The 18,391-nt window shown below is 47.2% G+C and overlaps 1 protein-coding gene across 3 annotated transcripts in view; it reads left to right on the forward strand.

Annotated features, from left to right (window-relative positions):
* VMP1 (vacuole membrane protein 1) overlaps window positions 1-18,391 on the forward strand; it is a 118,852-nt gene that overhangs the window by 15,938 nt on the left and 84,523 nt on the right. For all 3 annotated transcript variants that reach the window (XM_079955775.1, XM_079955777.1, XM_079955776.1), the window contains exons 2-5: window positions 1,431-1,530; window positions 3,926-4,061; window positions 4,724-4,814; window positions 6,041-6,151. In XM_079955775.1, the coding sequence (XP_079811901.1) occupies window positions 1,461-1,530; window positions 3,926-4,061; window positions 4,724-4,814; window positions 6,041-6,151 (408 nt within the window). In that variant the 5' untranslated portion in view covers window positions 1,431-1,460. The remainder of the gene's footprint in view (window positions 1-1,430; window positions 1,531-3,925; window positions 4,062-4,723; window positions 4,815-6,040; window positions 6,152-18,391) is intronic.

Below are 18,391 nucleotides of genomic sequence, written 5' to 3' on the forward strand. Positions count from 1 at the left end.
TAAGACGTTCGATTTGGGAAGTTTGATCCGGTGGTGTTTTCTGGTGTATATGACGAGATTTTGCAGAAAGTAGTTGGCTTGCGTGACTTTCTGCTCTCAGAAAGTCTCCACCAGCTTCTGCATTCCTTTGGGTGCAACTCCCATCAGAGTGCATGAGCTGGGGAATTTGAAGTTTAGACCAGGGGTCAGCAACCTTTTTCAGCCGTGGGCCGGTTCACCATCCCTCAGACCATGTGGTGGGCCGGACTATATTTTTTGGGGGGTGGGAAATGAATGAATTCCTATGCCCCACAAATAACCCAGAGATGCATTTTAAATAAAAGGACACATTCTACTCATGTCAAAACACACTGATTCCCAGACCGTCTGTGGGCCGGATTGAGAAGTCGATTGGGCCAGATCCGGCCCCCGGGCCTTAGTTTGCCTACCCATGTCCTAGATCTTAGGCAAGTCAATTGAAAAATCAGGGGGTGTTTGGGTGTGGTTTTTTTGCGTTTTTGGGGTTTGTCTGAAAAAAGATACTCTGCAACTTGTTTTGGGGGTTTCCCTAAGAAAAACGCTCCACAATTTTGGGGGATCCCTAAAAAGAATACATGGCAACCCTACTTTAACAGCCCCCATCAGCAAATGATCCTGTGTTGTGAAAAGCTGCAGTTTGCTAGTTTGGGCTGCTGCTGCTGCTGCTCTGGAGGGTTTTGCTCTGGCAAAGTGGCAATCCAAGGATCAGTCCAGGAAGAAATGCACCCTGCCTCTTTTCTGCACCATTGAACAGACAGTCCATTTCCCTTCCCTTAAACCTGAAGGTTCTCATTTCTCAAAGTTCTTTTTGCTTTGATCCAACCTAAACTAGGTTGCCTACCCCTGGTTTAGACACTGCATGAGTTGGGGAAACATAGTGAACTTTGGCCCTATATTTACTTCTCCAGGTGGCCTTGTGCAGTCATGAGGACTAGTGTATCTCACCTTTGCGCTGATCCTTTTTAGATGAGACTTGGGATATTTGGTCGTACAATACTATATATGGATAAGGGCTCCCTCTGGTGGTTACCATGCATAACACATAGCCCAACTGAACATGCAGAACATGGATCTGAATTAAGGGCTGATTTAAATCAGAACGTAGGAAGTCATCTTATACAGGCCACTGATCCACTGACCCCAGTATTGTCTACACTGACTGGCAGTGTCTCTCCAGGGTTTCAAGCTGTGGAAATTCCCGGTCCTGTATGGAGATTTTGGATATTGAATCAGAGACCTTTTGAACGCAGAGCAAATGTTCCCCCACTGAGCTACATTCCTTGCTCTAGAGAGGGTGTCAAGTGGAAATGTGGACTTCTGGCTGAATCATCTCACACTAGAGTCTTGTTTTTGCTGTCAGGCAACTTTTGGCTTAACAGCTTTGTGAGATTTGCGTCTTGTCTCTTTTGAAGGTAGGTCCCCATAAGTGACTAATCTATGAAATGGCAGAGAATGGAACAGACCTGAGGCGCATGGCAATGAGCAAAGAGCAGCACAATGGAAACTTCACAGGTGAGACAGTGAACTGGGATAATGCCGCTTGCTTGCTTGCTTGGGGAAGTGTATAATGAGGGAGGGAGTATAGAAACCATAGTTTAGTTTTGTTTTTGCATGATTGGATTGTAGCCTACTTTGCAAATATAAGAGTCTCATCTGCTGTTCTGCCCCGGTTTTTTTATTATTATTATTCTGGCCCCACCCACCACAGCCATGACACTAAAGGAAATTGGGATGTGGCAGAAGGAAGAAAATTCTCAGTTCTTAAACTCCAGTAAATATCTGTATTAGCTTAGATACTTTTAGTTGAGAGGATCTGAAGACTATTGGTGTGACACTTGAGTTACCGTATTTTTCGCTCTATAGGACGCACTTTTCCCCCTTCAAAAATGAAGGGAAAATGTGTGTGTGTCCTATGGAGCGAATGCAGGCTCCTTGGCTTCAGCAATAGCAACGGGAAGCCTCTGAAGCGCAGAGGGAGCTCTCCCTCCGCGCTCTGGAGGCTTCACGTTGCTTTCGCCTTCCGACCCCTCTCGCTCTCCAGGCTTCAGGCAGCTATCCGCAAGCCTTCGGAGCGCAGCTGGAGTTCCTGCCGCGCTCCGAAGGCTTGCGGATAGCAGCCTGAAGCCTGGGGAGCACAGCGCCAACTCCCACTGCACTCCCCAGGCATCAGGCAGCTATCCACAAGCCTTAGGAGTGTGCCCCCAGCCCCGCAAGCTCCGGGAGCGGCGGCAAGGCTGCGTGCAACCTTGCCACCGCTCCTGGACCTGTTCTGGGGGCTGGGGTCGGGGAAATTCGGGCTTCCCCCGCCCCAGCCCCACGGCTAAAAATGAAGCCAAGACAGCCAGCAGGATGGATCCCACTCGCTGTCTTGGCTTCTTTGCTCTTTGGGGCCTGGGGGGGGAATTTTTTTTCTCTTTATTTCCCCCCCTAAAAACTAGGTGCGCTCTATGGTCTGGTGCGCCCTATGGAGCGAAAAATACAGTACTTCATTCTGATTGCTTGTGTTAGATCTACTTTTATTTATTTAGGTAATTTATATATTACTTAACTACAGAGACGCAATACAGTGGTGCCTCGCAAGACGAAATTAATCCGTTCCGTGAGGCTCTTCGTATAGCGGTTTTTTCGTCTTGCGAAGCAAGCCCATTGACAGCTTAGCGGATTAGCGCTATTAGCAGTTTAGCGGCTTTTAGCGATCAGCTGTTAAGCGGCTTATCAGCAGATCAGCTGATAAGCGGCTTAGCGGCTTAGGAAAAGGGGGGGAAAGGGGAAAAAAACCCGCAGGAACTCGCAAGACATTTTCGTCTTGCAAAGCAAGCCCATAGGAAATTCGTTTTGCGAAGCACCTCCAAAACGGAAAACGCCTTGCGAGGCGTTTGTCTTGCGGGGCACCACTGTACAAGAAATCATTAAAACTATAAAATCAAACTTCAGATAGGTCCCCCCCCCCCCCCCCGATTTAGCTCAGTACTGTCCTGCTGTACTTGATAGCATTTGTCGGGGTCTTTGATGCTATCTCATCCTCTGAGGCTGATGTGAGCTGGAGTCCAGCAACATGGGAAACTGACTGACACAGATTCAGGCCATTGGGTTGATTCTAGCTCAGCTCTGTCTACACAGATGTCAAGCAGAGGTCTTTCCAGCCCTACCTAGAGTTGCCAGCAATTAAACCTGCATGCAACACAGATGCTCCTCCACTGAGCTAAAGCCCCCCTCCCCCTTTCTTCCTTACCCGTTTTGCAATAAAATGCAAATCGAGCCACAAACCTATTTTGAAAACGCATTTGAAAAGGCTTTCAGGACCAGGCTGTGTCTACTCGGTGCTACAGGCTATGAAGTCACATAACACTTTGTGCCCAAAAAAGCTGAACACTGCAACCTGTTTTTGTTATATAAGCTGAAGAAGTTCTGCTTAGCCAGTCTTATTTTGCGCAATGCGTTCTCTCCTTGCGAATACCAGGCTTTTCTATACCCACCCGCTCCCACAAACACCTCTCTCTATGGCCCATCCAGGCAGGCAAGAAGCATGATCAGAGTTCAAGGGCACATTCCAGCCAGGCAAAAAACATTCAAAGAGGGCTGAGAGCAAGACCATTTGGGGGTGTGCTTTTGAGAGAGTTCCAAGGGGCCAGGGAGAATGATCTGGAGGTTAGCATTTGACCCCCAAGACCTGCACTTCTCCGCCCTTGTATTAGCCCTTTTGCTTTTTGGAACAAGCAACCAGCTGAGCAACCATCTGGTGGGTGATGAATCCCCCAGGGCTGTCAATGGCCTCACATTGGGTTCATACCCAGAAGAGAATTTCCTCGTTTCACTTGGAGGGTGAAATCTTTCACAGGGCTGGCGATGCTTGCCGTTTCTCATAGCTCTTCTCTCCTAATTCTCCCCTTTTCCTTCCTCTTTGCAGAGCCTTCTCCGTCAAGCCAACAGAAGAAGAGAGAACGCGAAGAGCGCCTGGATATCGTCCTCTGGAAGAAGCCACTCATTACCTTGCAGTATTTTTTCCTGGAAACATTATTAAACTTGAAAGAATTGACCATAAAGTAAAGGCCTACTTCTCCTTAACTTTTTACTCTTGAACCACGGGGTCCCAAAATGGGGTATCTCCTCCCCTCCCAAATGGGGCTGGGTCCAGTTGAAAGGCACTCACTAGCCGCCCGTCCCCCAGCTCCACTCCCCTTTGACTCTACTTCCTTTATCAAAGCCTAGATTTTATTGTGTCCTGATTTAGTCCTAAGAGGTCGGAGATTTTTTCTCTCCCTTCCCCTGATGCTAGAATGTGGTGCACCTAATGGAATGGGGTAGGATCCGACCCACGGCGAAGGAACTGCACCTTTGCCACGGTACATAATTGATGGGGGTGGACTCTCCTGCAAATTCCAAAGATCTCAGGAGCCTGTTCTGGAATCTTGTTTTATAATTCTTAGGAAGAACTTGTCTGGATCAATACAAGGCAGCTTTCTACATTCCTGTGGGCTTGCTAGAGTGGGGCGGGGGGGGGGGAGCGTTATCAGGTTCAGCCTCCCAGAGTGGCTGGGCCATCTCAGTCAGATGGGTGGAGTATTAATAATAATAAAAATAATTGTTGTTGTTGTTGTGGCTGAAATATGAATGGGGCAGGGAGGGTGGTACCAGTGCGTGTCAGTGTGGTCCTTCTCTGGATTTTTGATTCTAACAGCAGTTTATTTATTTCCCCCCTCCCAAGATTGTGGCATCGCCGAAGGATCGTGGTGTCTCTCTTACTGCTGCTGGCACTGCTTACATCCGCGTATTATATTGAAGGCGCACATCAACAGGTAACACTACATATCAAACGGGGCCTAGCACTTTCAGGATGTGCAGAGGGCTCGCATGCGTTCTCTCGGTAGGCCAGCAAGCTAAAAAAAAGAAAGAAAGAAAAATGCCCGAAATTGGACAACGAGCATCAGTAGAAGAGACGGTCGCTTCATATTCTCCAAATAAGGAATTTCTTCTCTGTCTAAGTGATAGTGCTCACAGTTAAAGCTATGGAATCTGCTCCCACCAAATTCACAATGGCTGTGTTCTACTTCTCCCAAAGGCCACTTTCTAGGAATCACGAGTAGGGAGACGGTTGTTGTGCTCAAGTCCTGTTTGCAGGTTTCGTTTAGGCATGGCTGGCCACTATGAGAACAGGATTCTGTACTAGGTAGTTGACTGGCCTGATCCAGCAACCAGACTCCTGACAATAACAATAATTTTATTATTTATACCCTGTACATCTGACTGGGTTTCCCCAGCCATTCTGGGCCACTTCCAACACATATGAAAACATATATGCTGAAATGGAAACCTATTGGGCAATTTTTGATATAGAAATAAGATAAAATAATTGCTTTTTCTAGCAACCTATGTGAGGTTCACCTCTCTGTGTGCTGGTCTTTGGCTTTTTGGTTCTTCCTCCAGATCTGGCTTTCTAGGAGCAGATGTCAGCACCTGAAGTGGGGGGTAGGGGACCTGTGGCTCTCCGGATGTTGCCAGACTGCAATCTCTATCATCCCTGGCCTTTCGCCACATTGGGAGTGATGGGAATTGGAGTCAACAATGTCTGGAGGGGCCCACAGCTTCCCCACCCTTGCCTTAAGAGGTTCCCAGCCCAGGCAGGACTCAAATTCTGCATTAGCACCAAATAGCAAAACATTGTGCACTGCAGGTTTTTTAATTTGCTACTGTCCTTTGAACTGCACAGAATTCTATTTTATTTTTGATGTGTGCTATTGTCTCACAATAAGAGCTCCCCATCCCCTTTAAGGTATGCTCTCCCCAGGGAGACCCACCCAGCACTGACCTTTTGGTGCCATGGAAATTGTTGTCTTTCTCAGGTGTTCAGGCAGCACCAGTGATACGACACATCCTTAAAACTGGTTTTATGGTAATTTTTCGCAACGTCTGTGTGTTTTTACTTGCTTTTCAGTGGCATGCTGTAGAAGGATTTGATAAGCATTGCACCTTCTTGTGAAACTGTAACCTTTTATTCTCTCACCCCCACCCTCTTTTCTCTTAGTATGTGCATTATTTGGAGAAGAAGCTCTTATGGTGTGCCTACTGGGTAGGCTTAGGGATTCTGTCCTCAGTGGGACTTGGAACGGGTCTTCACACCTTTCTGCTCTACTTGGTAAGAGAGAGAGAGAGAGAGAGAGAGAGAGAGAGAGAGAGAGAGAGAACACGTGTGACTTATGAGTAACTCCACGGGTGGGTGTAATAATAATAATAATAATAATTAATTAATTATTATTTATACCCTGCCCATCTGGCTGAATTTCCCCAGCAACTCTGGGTGGCTCCCAATCGAGTGTTAAAAACAATACAGCATTAAATATTAAAAACTTCCCTAAACAGGGCTGCCTTCAGATGTCTTTTAAAAATAAGATAGCTGCTAATTTCCTTGACATCTGATGGGAGGGCGTTCTACAGGGCGGGTGCCACTACCGATAAGGCCCTCTGTCTGGTTCCCTGTAACCTCACTTCTTGCAGTGAGGGAACCGCCAGAAGGCCCTCTTTGGAGCTGGACCTCAGCGTCCACACTGAGTGTTGGGGGTGGAGATGCTCCTTCAGGTACAGAGGACCGAGGCCGTTTAGGGCTTTAAAGGTCAGCACCAACACTTTGAATTGTGCTCGGAAATGTCCTGGGAGCCAATGCAGATCTCTCAGGACCGGTGTTATGTGGTCCCGGCGGCCACTCCCAGTGTACTCTAAGGCTTGTTTTTATCTCTATGTCAGTGATTTTCGATCAGTGTGCCTTGGCATGATGGTCAGGGGTTCTGCGAGCAACCCTGGCCTCTGTCCCTCTTTCCTCCCCTCCCTCCTCTGATGCCCTCCCATATCTCTGACTCCTCAGGGCTTGTGAAGCTGTTTGCCTCACGTTCACCTTTGGCCAGTCTCCATTGGGCTACCAAAGCTGGGGGCATCCTCTTCCCAGGCCCCTGTGGGGTGACCTGAGGAGGCACCTCTCTTTGGGGCAGGGGGGAGCGGCTCAGAGACCAGCGGCAGCGGCAGCTACCCAGAGAACTCCCAAGGAGAAGGGAGAGGAGAGGAGGCTGAGAGAACACTCCACAAGGGAGGGCGTTTGAAAAAGGGTGAGGGGCTGCCAGCTCAGCAGGCAAGGGGGGACATAACTGGGCTCCTGAGCCCCACAGGGGTGCCGCAGAAAGAATGTAGTTGGTCAAGGGAGCCGTGGACTCGAAAGGGTTGAAGACCTCTGCTTCATGTAATAAAAATGTAAGAATGTCACCGCATGGCCATTGGAGGATTTATAGTGCCTCATCTTGGTGGTAGATATGGATGAAGTCAGGGCAGGATAAGGGAGCAAAAGTGAAGATTTATTACACAATAGCAGAGCTGTGGCATGGAAGCGAGAAGAGAAGGGCGGTGGTTTGAAACAAAAAATTGAGCAAAGATGCAAAAAATTGAAGGGGAAATGGCAGTTTTAAACAACAACAGAAGTTTGACTGAAATACTAGGGAATAGTTGAGGACTCCACGTCCTTTGGAATATTTGAGAGCTCTGCACCTCTCTCACATGAGGCAGACGAGGAATGGAAAAGTAAGAGTATATTGAGAAATGGGAGACACTGAAGGGGGGAAAGTTTGAGTAAAACAGGGATGGAGAGAGAGTGAGAGGGAAAAGGTGGCTGTTTGAAACAACAGCAAAGGTTTGAATAAAGCCAGGATGGAGAAACTGGGTGAGATCAGACAGGCCTCAACCTCTGCATTGAACTTCGTTTTCTCCCCCACAGCAGGCATATTAAGTCGCATTGTGCCTATTTTGTTTTGTTTTTTACGTGTGGTTTTTATTGTTTTATATATCATGTTATTGGACTGGTGGAATGGTTTTGTTGACAGTTCTGTCGACAGCTTTGTGACCCATTTATGCTGAACAGCGGTCTTAGGAATAAATGAAATAAATAAATTCTGCAACTGCAGTTAGGCTCATCAAAATCAACAGACCTCTTATCCATGCCTGGCTGGGCTGAGCAATGTCTGCTTTTCAACATCGTGATATATCACCTTCTAAACCTCGCGATATACCAATATATCACAATGTCTAAAATAAGGCTGGAATTATGTAGAGGTGAACGGCTTAATGTCCCGGCAACAGCTACTACTTAGGGGTCTAAAATTTTCAAGATTTTATTTACCTTTAACATACTGTTACAACTGTTATTTTGTAGTACAGAGCAACAGGGGTGGCAGGAATCATGAGAGAAGCAACGACTGGCTTCACAGTTTCCCCCACAAATCTCAATTTTTTTTACATAGCACACACAAACACATTGTGATTTGCGATATATTGCCATGTCAAATACTGAGAAACCATTAGCACAATGTGGACTTCAAAGCAATTTTGGACGATGTCTTGATACATTGTCCCACCCTAATGCCAAGTGATTACAATGGGTCTTCTCCGAGTGTATCTTACATCAAGTCAACCCATTGGTCCACGTAGTACATTATTGTCTGCACTGACTAGCAGTAGCTCTCCAGGTCCCAGCCCTCCTTGGAAATGCGAGGATTATACTGGGGACCTTCTGCCTGCAGAGCGTGTGGCTTGCCCCTAAGCTACGGAATCCTTATTCCATAATAGTTGCTAGATACTACATGTGGAAGAAAATCCAGTATTCACACTGTGATTAAAGTCTGTCCAATACTCTGCTTATTAAGGCAAGGCAATGGTACTGGAAAAGACCCCATCAACCAGAACCTGTTCTGAACTGATCAACGTAGTGTTCCAATTATACATGGCGCTAGCAGCTTTTTATTGCGATCAGGAAGTTGTCGCAACCCGGTTAATAAGAAACCACAAGGAAGTGACTGCACAGGAGAAAACACAGTAAAAGCAACATTGCTGAAATCAAAACCTCCAACATTCCATGCTCCTTTAATTCTTCCACCTTCCCACTAGCTTTATTTTTTACGCTCTAAGAGAGACGTGGCCTTATGAATAAACTCAGGTCTGTTGTAGACTGAGGTCCTTGCAGGTCCCAAATTCTGCTTCCATGTACAGGAGACAAAGTGGCTTTGTGGGCTGCTAGCTGTTCATCCCCCACCCTGAAGTTTCACGTCCCCTTTAATTCTTGCTGTTCCACTTAACAGAGATGGTTTTCTGGCATAGCTCAGCCAGTAAAGCATGAGACTCTTAATCTCAGAGTTTCAGAGTTGTGGGTTCAAGCCCTAATGGGGGGGGGGGGGATTCCTGCATTGCAAGAGGTTAGACTAGCTGACCCTCATGGTCCCTGCCAACTCTGACTTTCAAATGCAGGGATGTCTCCGAAATTATTTCCCCCCAGTTTTCAATCAAATTTCCTGCGTTTTTTCTGAACATCATCTCTTTATTTTGTATACCACCCTTCATCCGTAGATCTCAGGGCCCTTCATAACATAAAAATACAAGTCCATATCTACTTCCAGGAACTGAATTATCAAAATGAGGTGAAACAATAACCTCCTTTGGGGCTTCTCTTTTGGGTGGAAGTGGACTGCTAGCTTCAGACATGTAGGGGGGGAAATGGTTGGAAATGAAGAGTTCTGTGTTGGGCAAAAAACCCAAACCAGCTGCTTACTGATTGTGGTTTAGTAAAACCGCTCCTCTTTGCCTGTTAGTTGCTTTCGTGGCTTTTGGTTCTGCATGGAAGAGTTCTGCCCAAACCCACCACTTGGGGGCTCTGTGAGCACACCAAGATTTGAAAAGGTCGTGCTTTAAAAGAAAAAAGAACCCATATGAAGGTGGATTACAATTTTCCAACGAATCTTTGTTCTTGCTGTGTTGTTTAAAGCAGACACTAGATGGCACCATTGTCCTGGTCATCGGTGACAAAAAACCCTCACGCTTTGCTCTCTCGTAGTTTTGCTTTTGATTTGCTTCTTAGCATACGAATTCCGCAAGCAACATGTTGAATCATAGAATCATGGAAGCTGATTTTCCCTGAAATGGACAACTCATGGCCTGCGAACGAGGAAGGCGAGACTTTCCCCTGGTATGTGGGGGGCACTCTTCACACTTAACAGTGCTGGAAGTGCACTCTGCATGTGCTCAGGGGCACTTTCACCTTCTCTTGCTTCCTGTGTTCTAGAGAGGAGGCCCAGACATTGAAAACATAAGAACAAAAGAAGCTGCCTTATACTGAACCAGACCACTGGTCCATCTAGCTCAGTATTGTCCACGCAGACTTGCAGCGAGTTTCTAGGTATTCAGACAGGGACTTCCTCAGTCCTGGGGGCTTTTGCATGCAAAGCAGGCGCTCTGTGGCTGAGCCAGGTCTCTCGCTCAGCCTTGGTCCGCTCACCCACATTTCGGGTTTAATATTTCTGTGTCTTAACATGACTGGGCTAGTGTAAGGAATTACTGAGATGAACTATGAGAAATATTCCAAGTCAATAGTACTGTACAGTGGTACCTCTGGTTACATACTTAATTCATTCTGGAGGTCTGTACTTAACCTGAAACTGTTCTTAACCTGAAGCACCACTTTAGCTAATGGGGCCTCCTGCTGCTGCCATGCCACCGCCGTGTGATTTCTGTTCTCATCCTGAAGCAAAGTTCTTAACCCGAGGTACTATTTCTGGGTTAGCGGAGTCTGTAACATGAAGCGTATGTAACCCGAGGTACCACTGTACTGAACTGCTGAATGGGATTTTATGCATCATTATAATATATAACAAGCGCTCTTGCATTTCCCTTTGCAGCCTGCTTTTGTTGGCTTGGAGTGAGAGGCTGCAGCAGTCGTGAAAACCCCTCCAGCTTTATGCCAGCCTCCTTTGTACCACGAGCTCCTTTTGCATCACGTTCCCAGTTTGAAACGTGCAGGGGAGCCCTCCGTTTCCTGCCTGTTCCGGGTGGCTTCCGGCATATCGAAAACCAAAAAAAGAAGCAGCTTTCTGGAGAGCATGCTTTTTAAGATGCACATCTGCAACTGGGTGTCTTGGCTGTGACAACCAACAGCACAGATTGTGCCTGCCCTAATACCACGCTGGTAAATCCCCACATCTTAGCAGCTGCAGCCCAGCGGAATCAAACCTTGCCTTTGCCAGATTCATGACACCCGTGCCTCCGTCACGGGCGCCTTCCTCGAGTGATCACCAGCTCCACCCCTTGGCTGCCCAACTCCCCAGCCTTGCCCAGAAGCCTCTTGCGAGAGATTCTGCTGGCATTGCAACCATTTGAAATCAGATTGCCTGGCTGAATTAAGCTGTGGCTTTGCTGCTTTTCCTAGAGTTCGGTCTTCTTGATGTGTTTATTTTTCGTTTTTGCTCGTGGTGTGCAGCAGCACTGGCCGAGGGAGATAGGTTCCCGAGCCACTGCTAGTTCACAACTGATATGACCGCAGAGCCATTGTGGTAGCCAGACAATTTCCATGCCACCTGAAGGGGTTATGCCAAAAAAACAAAAAACGAGGGCAAGGAAGAGACAAACGCCCACTGTAGCAGAAGAGCCTGTCTCTAATGCCAGGGTGCAAGCAGAGCTGACACTGCCTTGTTTTTAGAAATCAAAGTACTTCAGAGCTAGGGACAACTGAGCATGCACAGAGGGACATTCCGTAGGAGTAACAAGGGGAAGATAGTATGATTTAAAAAAAAAGGTCCGTGTGCAAAGTGCTTTTCTCATCTTAGAGTCAAAAGTAGAGGCGATGAGTTTCTGATGGGGACAGGGATGTAGCTCAGTGGTAAAGAGCAAGGCTTGCCTCATTCCCCAGGTATGTGCAGGCCAAAGGTCCCAGGTTCAGTCCCCAGCATCTCCACGTAGGGCTGGGATTGTCCCTGGCCTGAAACCCTGGAGAGACACTGCCAGTCAGTGTAGACAGTACTGAGCTAGATGGACCAATAGCCTGACTCGGTAGAAGGTAGGTTTTGTGCACTGGATAAGGTCCCCCGTCAAAACGCACCGACCCGTTTCATGCTCTGCATTCTGCTAAACTCCTTTCAGGGTTTGTGCCAATCGAGTTGCGCAATTGTTTTGCGGGCCATTTCCCCTTTCTCGGGAATCAGTTTTGCTTTCCTAATTCTTTGGAAGAGGAGTCAGGAGGGGCGGGAGGAAGCCCCAGAGGACACGGTGACCTTGGGAGTGCTGCTCTTGGTTTCACGAAACAATGTGCTTCTCTCTTCCAAGTGTCCCATCGCACCTTACTGAACCCCACCCATTCCCAACTGTAAAAAATAAAAATAAATCTCAAAGCAAAGCAGGTGCAATCCATAGCGTTGTTGTTATTGTTTTTTTAAAAAATATGGATGTGGCTTGCACCCAATAACAAAAAAATATAAAGTGTAACAAAACGTAATTCTAAAAGCTGAGGTTGTGTGTTTACCAGACATCTGCATTGAGTTGCACGTCTGTGCCTCTATCGTGGGTGCTGCCTGCACCTCCTAAAGCATTTCTCCTGTTAATAAGGGCTAGGAGAAGGCCCAGGGCAGCGTCCCAAAATATCATGTGGAAGAGCACAGCTGTGAGGGTGTAGCACCAATTTATCCCCTCTTAAAAAATAATAATAATAGAATAAACCCCATAGTGTTCTGTCAGCTGAGTGGGAAATCGAGAGGAGTTGGATTGAATTATTTTGCTAACCCATTTAACAAAATGCTTAGGAAGAGAACGATCACTGGTGAATTGTGGGTTCAAGAGGCCCTGGATCAGTACCACTGGGCTACTCCAGTGAATGGTGGGGAATTCCTGGCAAAAAATAAAAGCACCCTTATACACAAGCAGAGATTGGATGGCCCTCTGTCACGGATGCTTTAGCTGAGATTCCTGCATTGTAGGATGTTGGACTAGATGATTCTCATAGTCCCTTCCAACACTAGGTAAAGGTAAAGGGACCCCTGACCATTAGGTCCAGTCGTGGTCAACTCTGGGGTTGTGGCACTCATCTCGCTTTATTGGCCGGCGTACAGCTTCCGGGTCATGTGGCCAGCAGAACTAAGCCGCTTCTGGCGAACCAGAGCAGCGCATGGAAACGCCATTTACCTTCCCCTGGAGCGGTACCTATTTATCTACTTGCACTTGGACGTGCTTTCGAACTGCTAGGTTGGCAGGAGCAGGGACCGAGCAACAGGCGCTCATCCCGTCACGGGGATTCGAACCTCCAACCTTCTGATTGGCAAGCACTACAATTCTAAGCTTTAGCCCGTATTAAGCATCAGGGACACATCTTTCATTCTTGCTGTCTCTGTGTGTGTGCTTTTCCTCTCTTTTCTCAAGCAAGTTCTGCAGTGACTTAGAGTTACTCTCCTGCATGCTGGATCTTGTTCTTAACTCCGCACATCTGCGTTGCAAAACTGGCTTGTGCTAATCGCTGGCATTGTCCGTTGCTGAGGTCGGGTTACTGACGAGAGGGGTTGGAGTGAGAATGGCTTGGATGGAGAGAGAGGATCCGGAACATAATTTAAAAGTCTTGAAACCTAGCCTCTTCCCCCCTCTCTCTCCCTCTCTCTCTCTCTCTTGGTATGTGAATTGTTTTTGCGACTTCCATCTGTCTCGTGGGCTTCCTCCGTGATTTTTCAGCCACTTCCTCTCTCTAGTTGTCGCGCTGTTCACAATAGGCTGAGGCTTCCTGGAGCGCTCCACGCCGGCATGGAAAGCTCGGAAATCACTTCCGCCCCGTCTGTGATAGTGACCTAGTGCCCGCGGGGTCTCTTGTTCCCAGAAGTGCTGGCGGTGCTTAGACAGAACCTCTGGGGGCTGTGCAAACAGGAACTCCGGGGAGGCACTGAATTAAGCCAGATTTTGCTCCGGGGAGATCTCTGCAGAAGCCAAAAGATTTTGCCAATTATTATTATTATTATTATTTAATGCATGTTTGCTTTCGTCCCATAAGTCATTCCGACTTTTAACCCGAGCAGTCATGCATATCTGCTTCCCGTGCATAATTTTAAATAGTCAGGATAAATGATCCAAAGATATCAAACATGCCTAATTTCGAGGGGGAAGTAATTCTGCTGTCCAGGGGAGAAAGATGATGTCACTATCATTAATATCACAGTTATAATTTCAATTGCAAGTTATTAATAATTAGCAGTAACGTTCGCCAAGAGTCCCCACACCCTCAGTAGCTCTACCAGTGGCAGCCTGAGAGAGGGAACTCTCTGGGGCAGCCCCTAAGTTGTGGAATTTCCTACCCACCAAGGTCCCTCTGGCACCTTCAATGGGAAGTTTCCACCGTACGATGGCAGAAGCACCTCTTTCCCCTGGTCTTTTGACACCTGAGAGAGATATTTTTAAGACCCACCCTAGCCTCTCTGCTGTTATTTCTTTTAAATCGAGTTTCATGCTGTGTGTTTAAACAGCTGCAACCAGCCCCAAGCAGCTAAGAACATCAGAAGAGGCCGGCTTGGACCAACGGCCCACCTAATTCATCATTTTGTTCTCACAATAGCCAACCAGGTGCCCCTAGGTGAAGTCTAGGACCTGAGCACATGAGCAACTCTCTCCACTTGGGGTTTTCAGCAATGGGCATTCAGACGCTTACTTCCACCAGGTAGAACATAGCCTCTTGGGCTAGTAGCCATTGACAGCTTTGTCCTCTAATTTTGACCTGCTAATTGGCAGCCGGGACGTGGGTGGCGCGAAGGTCGGTGGTTTGAATCCCCACGATGGGGTGAGCTCCTGTTGTTTGGTCCCTGCTCCTGCCAACCTAGCAGTTCGAAAGCACGTCAAAGTGCAAGTAGATAGATAGGTACCACTCTGGCGGGAAGGTAAACGGAGTTTCCGTGCGTTCCTCTTCTTCACCAGAAGCGGCTTAGTCATGCTGGCCACATGACCCGGAAGCTGTACACTGGCTCCCTCAGCCAATAAAGCGAGATGAGTGCCGCAACCCCAGAGTCGGTCACAACTGGACCTAATGGTCAGGGATCCCTTTACCTTTAATTGGCAGCCACTGAGGTTACATTGGTTCAGTGAGGCCTGCCTCTGAGAAATTTCGGCTTAGGCTTGCTGGGAGTGGGTGGGCAGTGTGACAGGATCCGATCCGCACCCCCCCCCCTTTCCTCACATCTCAACAGTTGCCTGTATGCGGACTCCTTGCCCATCCTATATTTAAAACGCTCCGTCACGGTCTCGCTCGGCTTTTGAGTAAGGACGGTGATGAGCAAGGGGGACGGGATGAGTCGCTGTTTGTGGTGAGGCAAGCAGGCCGATTTTCCCATGAGAAAATAGCTCTTGTTTCTCTTCATCAAAATGGAATGACACATTCTCCCCCCCGGCCCCGAGAACTTGTACTGAAAGTTTTAAAATCCCACATTGCTGAAAGGAAACACCATATTTCAAGAATGCTTGATGGCAAGCAGAGAGGAGGGATCTTTTTTCTCCCATCGCCACCATCGCACTCGTCTCCAGCTGCTTCGCTTTTCCATCCTCTTGGTATTTGAAATCTTTTTTAGAAACTGCAGAACCATTTTTGAATCCCCTGTTACGGTAACTCGTCAGAATGCGGGGGGGGGGGGGAGGAAACCTTAACGAGCAAAGGAATGTTGCCCTTCAATTAACACCACCCAGGCCAGAATTGCTCCTCCCCACCCAGATTAAATTCTGGGTTAAATGAACTCATTCTTTAGCCAATTCTTTAGACGATTGATCTTGTGGTTGAACCGATTAAAACTTAAAAGAGACCATTTCAATCTTGGGCACCTTTTATTTTTTTTCCTGTCTGCCTCTTAGGAAACTAATATTAAAATCTTTTAATGTTGTTAGTCAGCACTTTTGAGAGATCGCTCCCACTAACTCTGTCCAAGGGATGCAGACTCACAATGAAGTTGGAAAGTGATGTGTGGGTTCCTCTCCCCCATCTTTTTGAAATGAAAAAGAGCTTTGCCGAAGTCTTTGAATGAAACTCGTTTGAAAGCTTTAACCCATCAGAGTTTTGATTTTTTTTTTAAAGAAAGCATGTTCCTTTAAGTTTAAGATACATTAAAAAAACCCACAACAGGTCTTCCGTAGAGAGAGAGGCTACCATATTACCTCTTTAAAAAATGGCTGAGGGGAAATTGGGATGTGGGGTGAACGGGGGGGGGGGCGGGGGGCAAGAAACTTCATCTTCTGATGACCAGCCTCTCATGCCATTTTGATTTATGGTTCACCCTCCGATTCCCAACAACTTGAATTCCAGTCTCTAACCACAGGCTCCTGAGGGTCCCTCTGTCAAAATTGTGTGGCAGCCAAATGCTTTGCACCCAAGTCATCAAAGGAGGTTCCTAATAGGGTTTTTCTCCCCTCTCCCTCTCTTGTCAGAACCTGCCCTGGCAATTAATCACACACACACACACACACACACACACACACACACACACACACACACCCAAGTTAGCTGAGGCGGGGAGAAAAATTAATGATTAGGCTGTGGCTCATCTCTTAAGCACGTTTTCAACCCTCCTCCTACAATTCCCTTCTTGCTGTTTGTCTTCCCTGAACGTACAAAGGAATTATCTGTACAAAGGAATTGACTGTGAATCCAGGGCAGCGTCCAAAATCTTATCTTTCATCTTAATCCTTAAACCTTTTTTTTTAAAAAAAGTTCCTACTCCTTATGGTCACATCTCATTTATCTGTTTTTTGTTATTTAAACTCTGCCAATGGCAATAAATGATCAGGGCCACTTCCACAGTTCAGAACGCCGTTAGCAGTTAGGGTGTGTGACTTGAAAGTTTGAGAGGCAGAAGCTGGACGAATTTTCCAGTGCAGGATTTTAGTGTCATGCTTTGCTCCCTCCCTCCCGCCTCCGGCCAAAATAAATGGCAAAACCAAAGTCATCGCAAATATTCTGATTATTAGTAGTGATAGCTCTATGGTGCTCCCACTTATAGAGGTAGGATTGATCATTCCCTCCCCCCCCCTTGACACTTAGTTTGTGATGCTTAGCTACATATCTCAGGGTGAACCCAAGGGATTTTTTTTGGGGGGGGGGGTTTAATAAAATTTAAAAAGAAGAAACCCCAGATGTACAGGAAAGAACTAGACCAAGGTCTAAGAATGGAAAACGGACATGTTCTGTTGAAGGGGCCGATAGCCTTTTTTGAACCCGTGGGGCCTTGGGATTTTTAGAGTGTGTAGGGGGCGGGGTGCCCATCGCAAAACAGCTGAGGAGGTGGAACATAGCACAGAATGGCTGTCATGGGGAGCAAGGCCACCCCCAACAAACTAGAGTCATAGAATGGTATGGTGGGAAGGGACCTTCAAAGGTCATTTGATTCAACCCCCTGTAATCACAGCTAAAGAATACCTGACGAAGGAGAGTTCTTACGCTTGCCATGCGAAGGCAGCCATGTCCTGCTGCTCCTGATTGTGGAGATCATACAATATTGATTTTATACATGTGCACAGGGAGTGAGGGTGAGATGCTGTAATGGCCTAGTAGCACCTGGCAGCTATTCCTCAGGACCAGGAAAATCATGCAAGATGGCCACACCACATTCATTGTCATTTCACAAAAGTTGCTCAGTTACTCGCACATTTTGTCCTGTAACTTTATAGGAGGACTAAGAGATTTTTTCCTTCTAGGTTTGCCATGTGCCTTCTTTTTCCAGGACACATCCTCTCTTTCAGGGGTAAAATTTCTGTCTGGGCGGATTTTTTTAAATGTGCCAGAGTGTATCTCACTATGCTTTCTGGAAGAGATGTAGAAATAACTGGTGGCCAAAGACTTGCTTTCCTCTTCTTTCCTCCTGCCCCCCTCAGCAATATATCACAGCTTCTATAGCCGACATATAGTAGAGGTGTTTAAAATGTGAGTCGTCAAAGCGCTCTTTTCTTTTTTCTTTTTTTCTTTTTTTCTTTTTTGCTCTTTGAAATATGGCAAACCTAAAAAAGCTCAGAACCTGGGGCACCTGCCCAGAGGCAGCAGCGAAGACTTTGCAACCGCCAGGCTGGTACTCCCTGCTTTATGGGGTTTTTAACCATAGAGATACATCTAGCCCTGACTTGTCCCATTTAGGGAGCCCTATCTGTTCATTCTGGTGGGACGTGGGTGGTGCTGTGGGTTAAACCACAGAGCCTAGGACTTGCCGATCAGAAGGTCGGTGGTTCAAATCCCCGCGACGGGGTGAGCTCCCGTTGTTCAGTCCCAGCTCCTGCCAACCTAGCAGTTCGAAAGCACGTCAAATTGCAAGTAGATAAATAGGTACCGCTCCAGTGGGAAGGTAAAAGGCATTTCCGTGTGCTGCTCTGGTTCGCCAGAAGCGGCTTAGTCCCGCTGGCCACATGACCCGGAAGCTGTACACTGGCTCCCTTGGCCAATAAAGCAAGATGAGCGCTGCAACCCCAGAGTCGGCCACGACTGGACCTAATGGTCAGGGGTCCCTTTACCTTTACTTACCTGTGCATTCTAGTTCCTCAAACTTTAATGTGCATGCAGTTGCCCACAGTGGAATATTTTTGG

This window comes from Podarcis cretensis, assembly GCF_951804945.1.
Source record: "Podarcis cretensis genome assembly, chromosome: 15".
NCBI classification, from domain to species: Eukaryota; Metazoa; Chordata; class Lepidosauria; order Squamata; family Lacertidae; genus Podarcis; species Podarcis cretensis.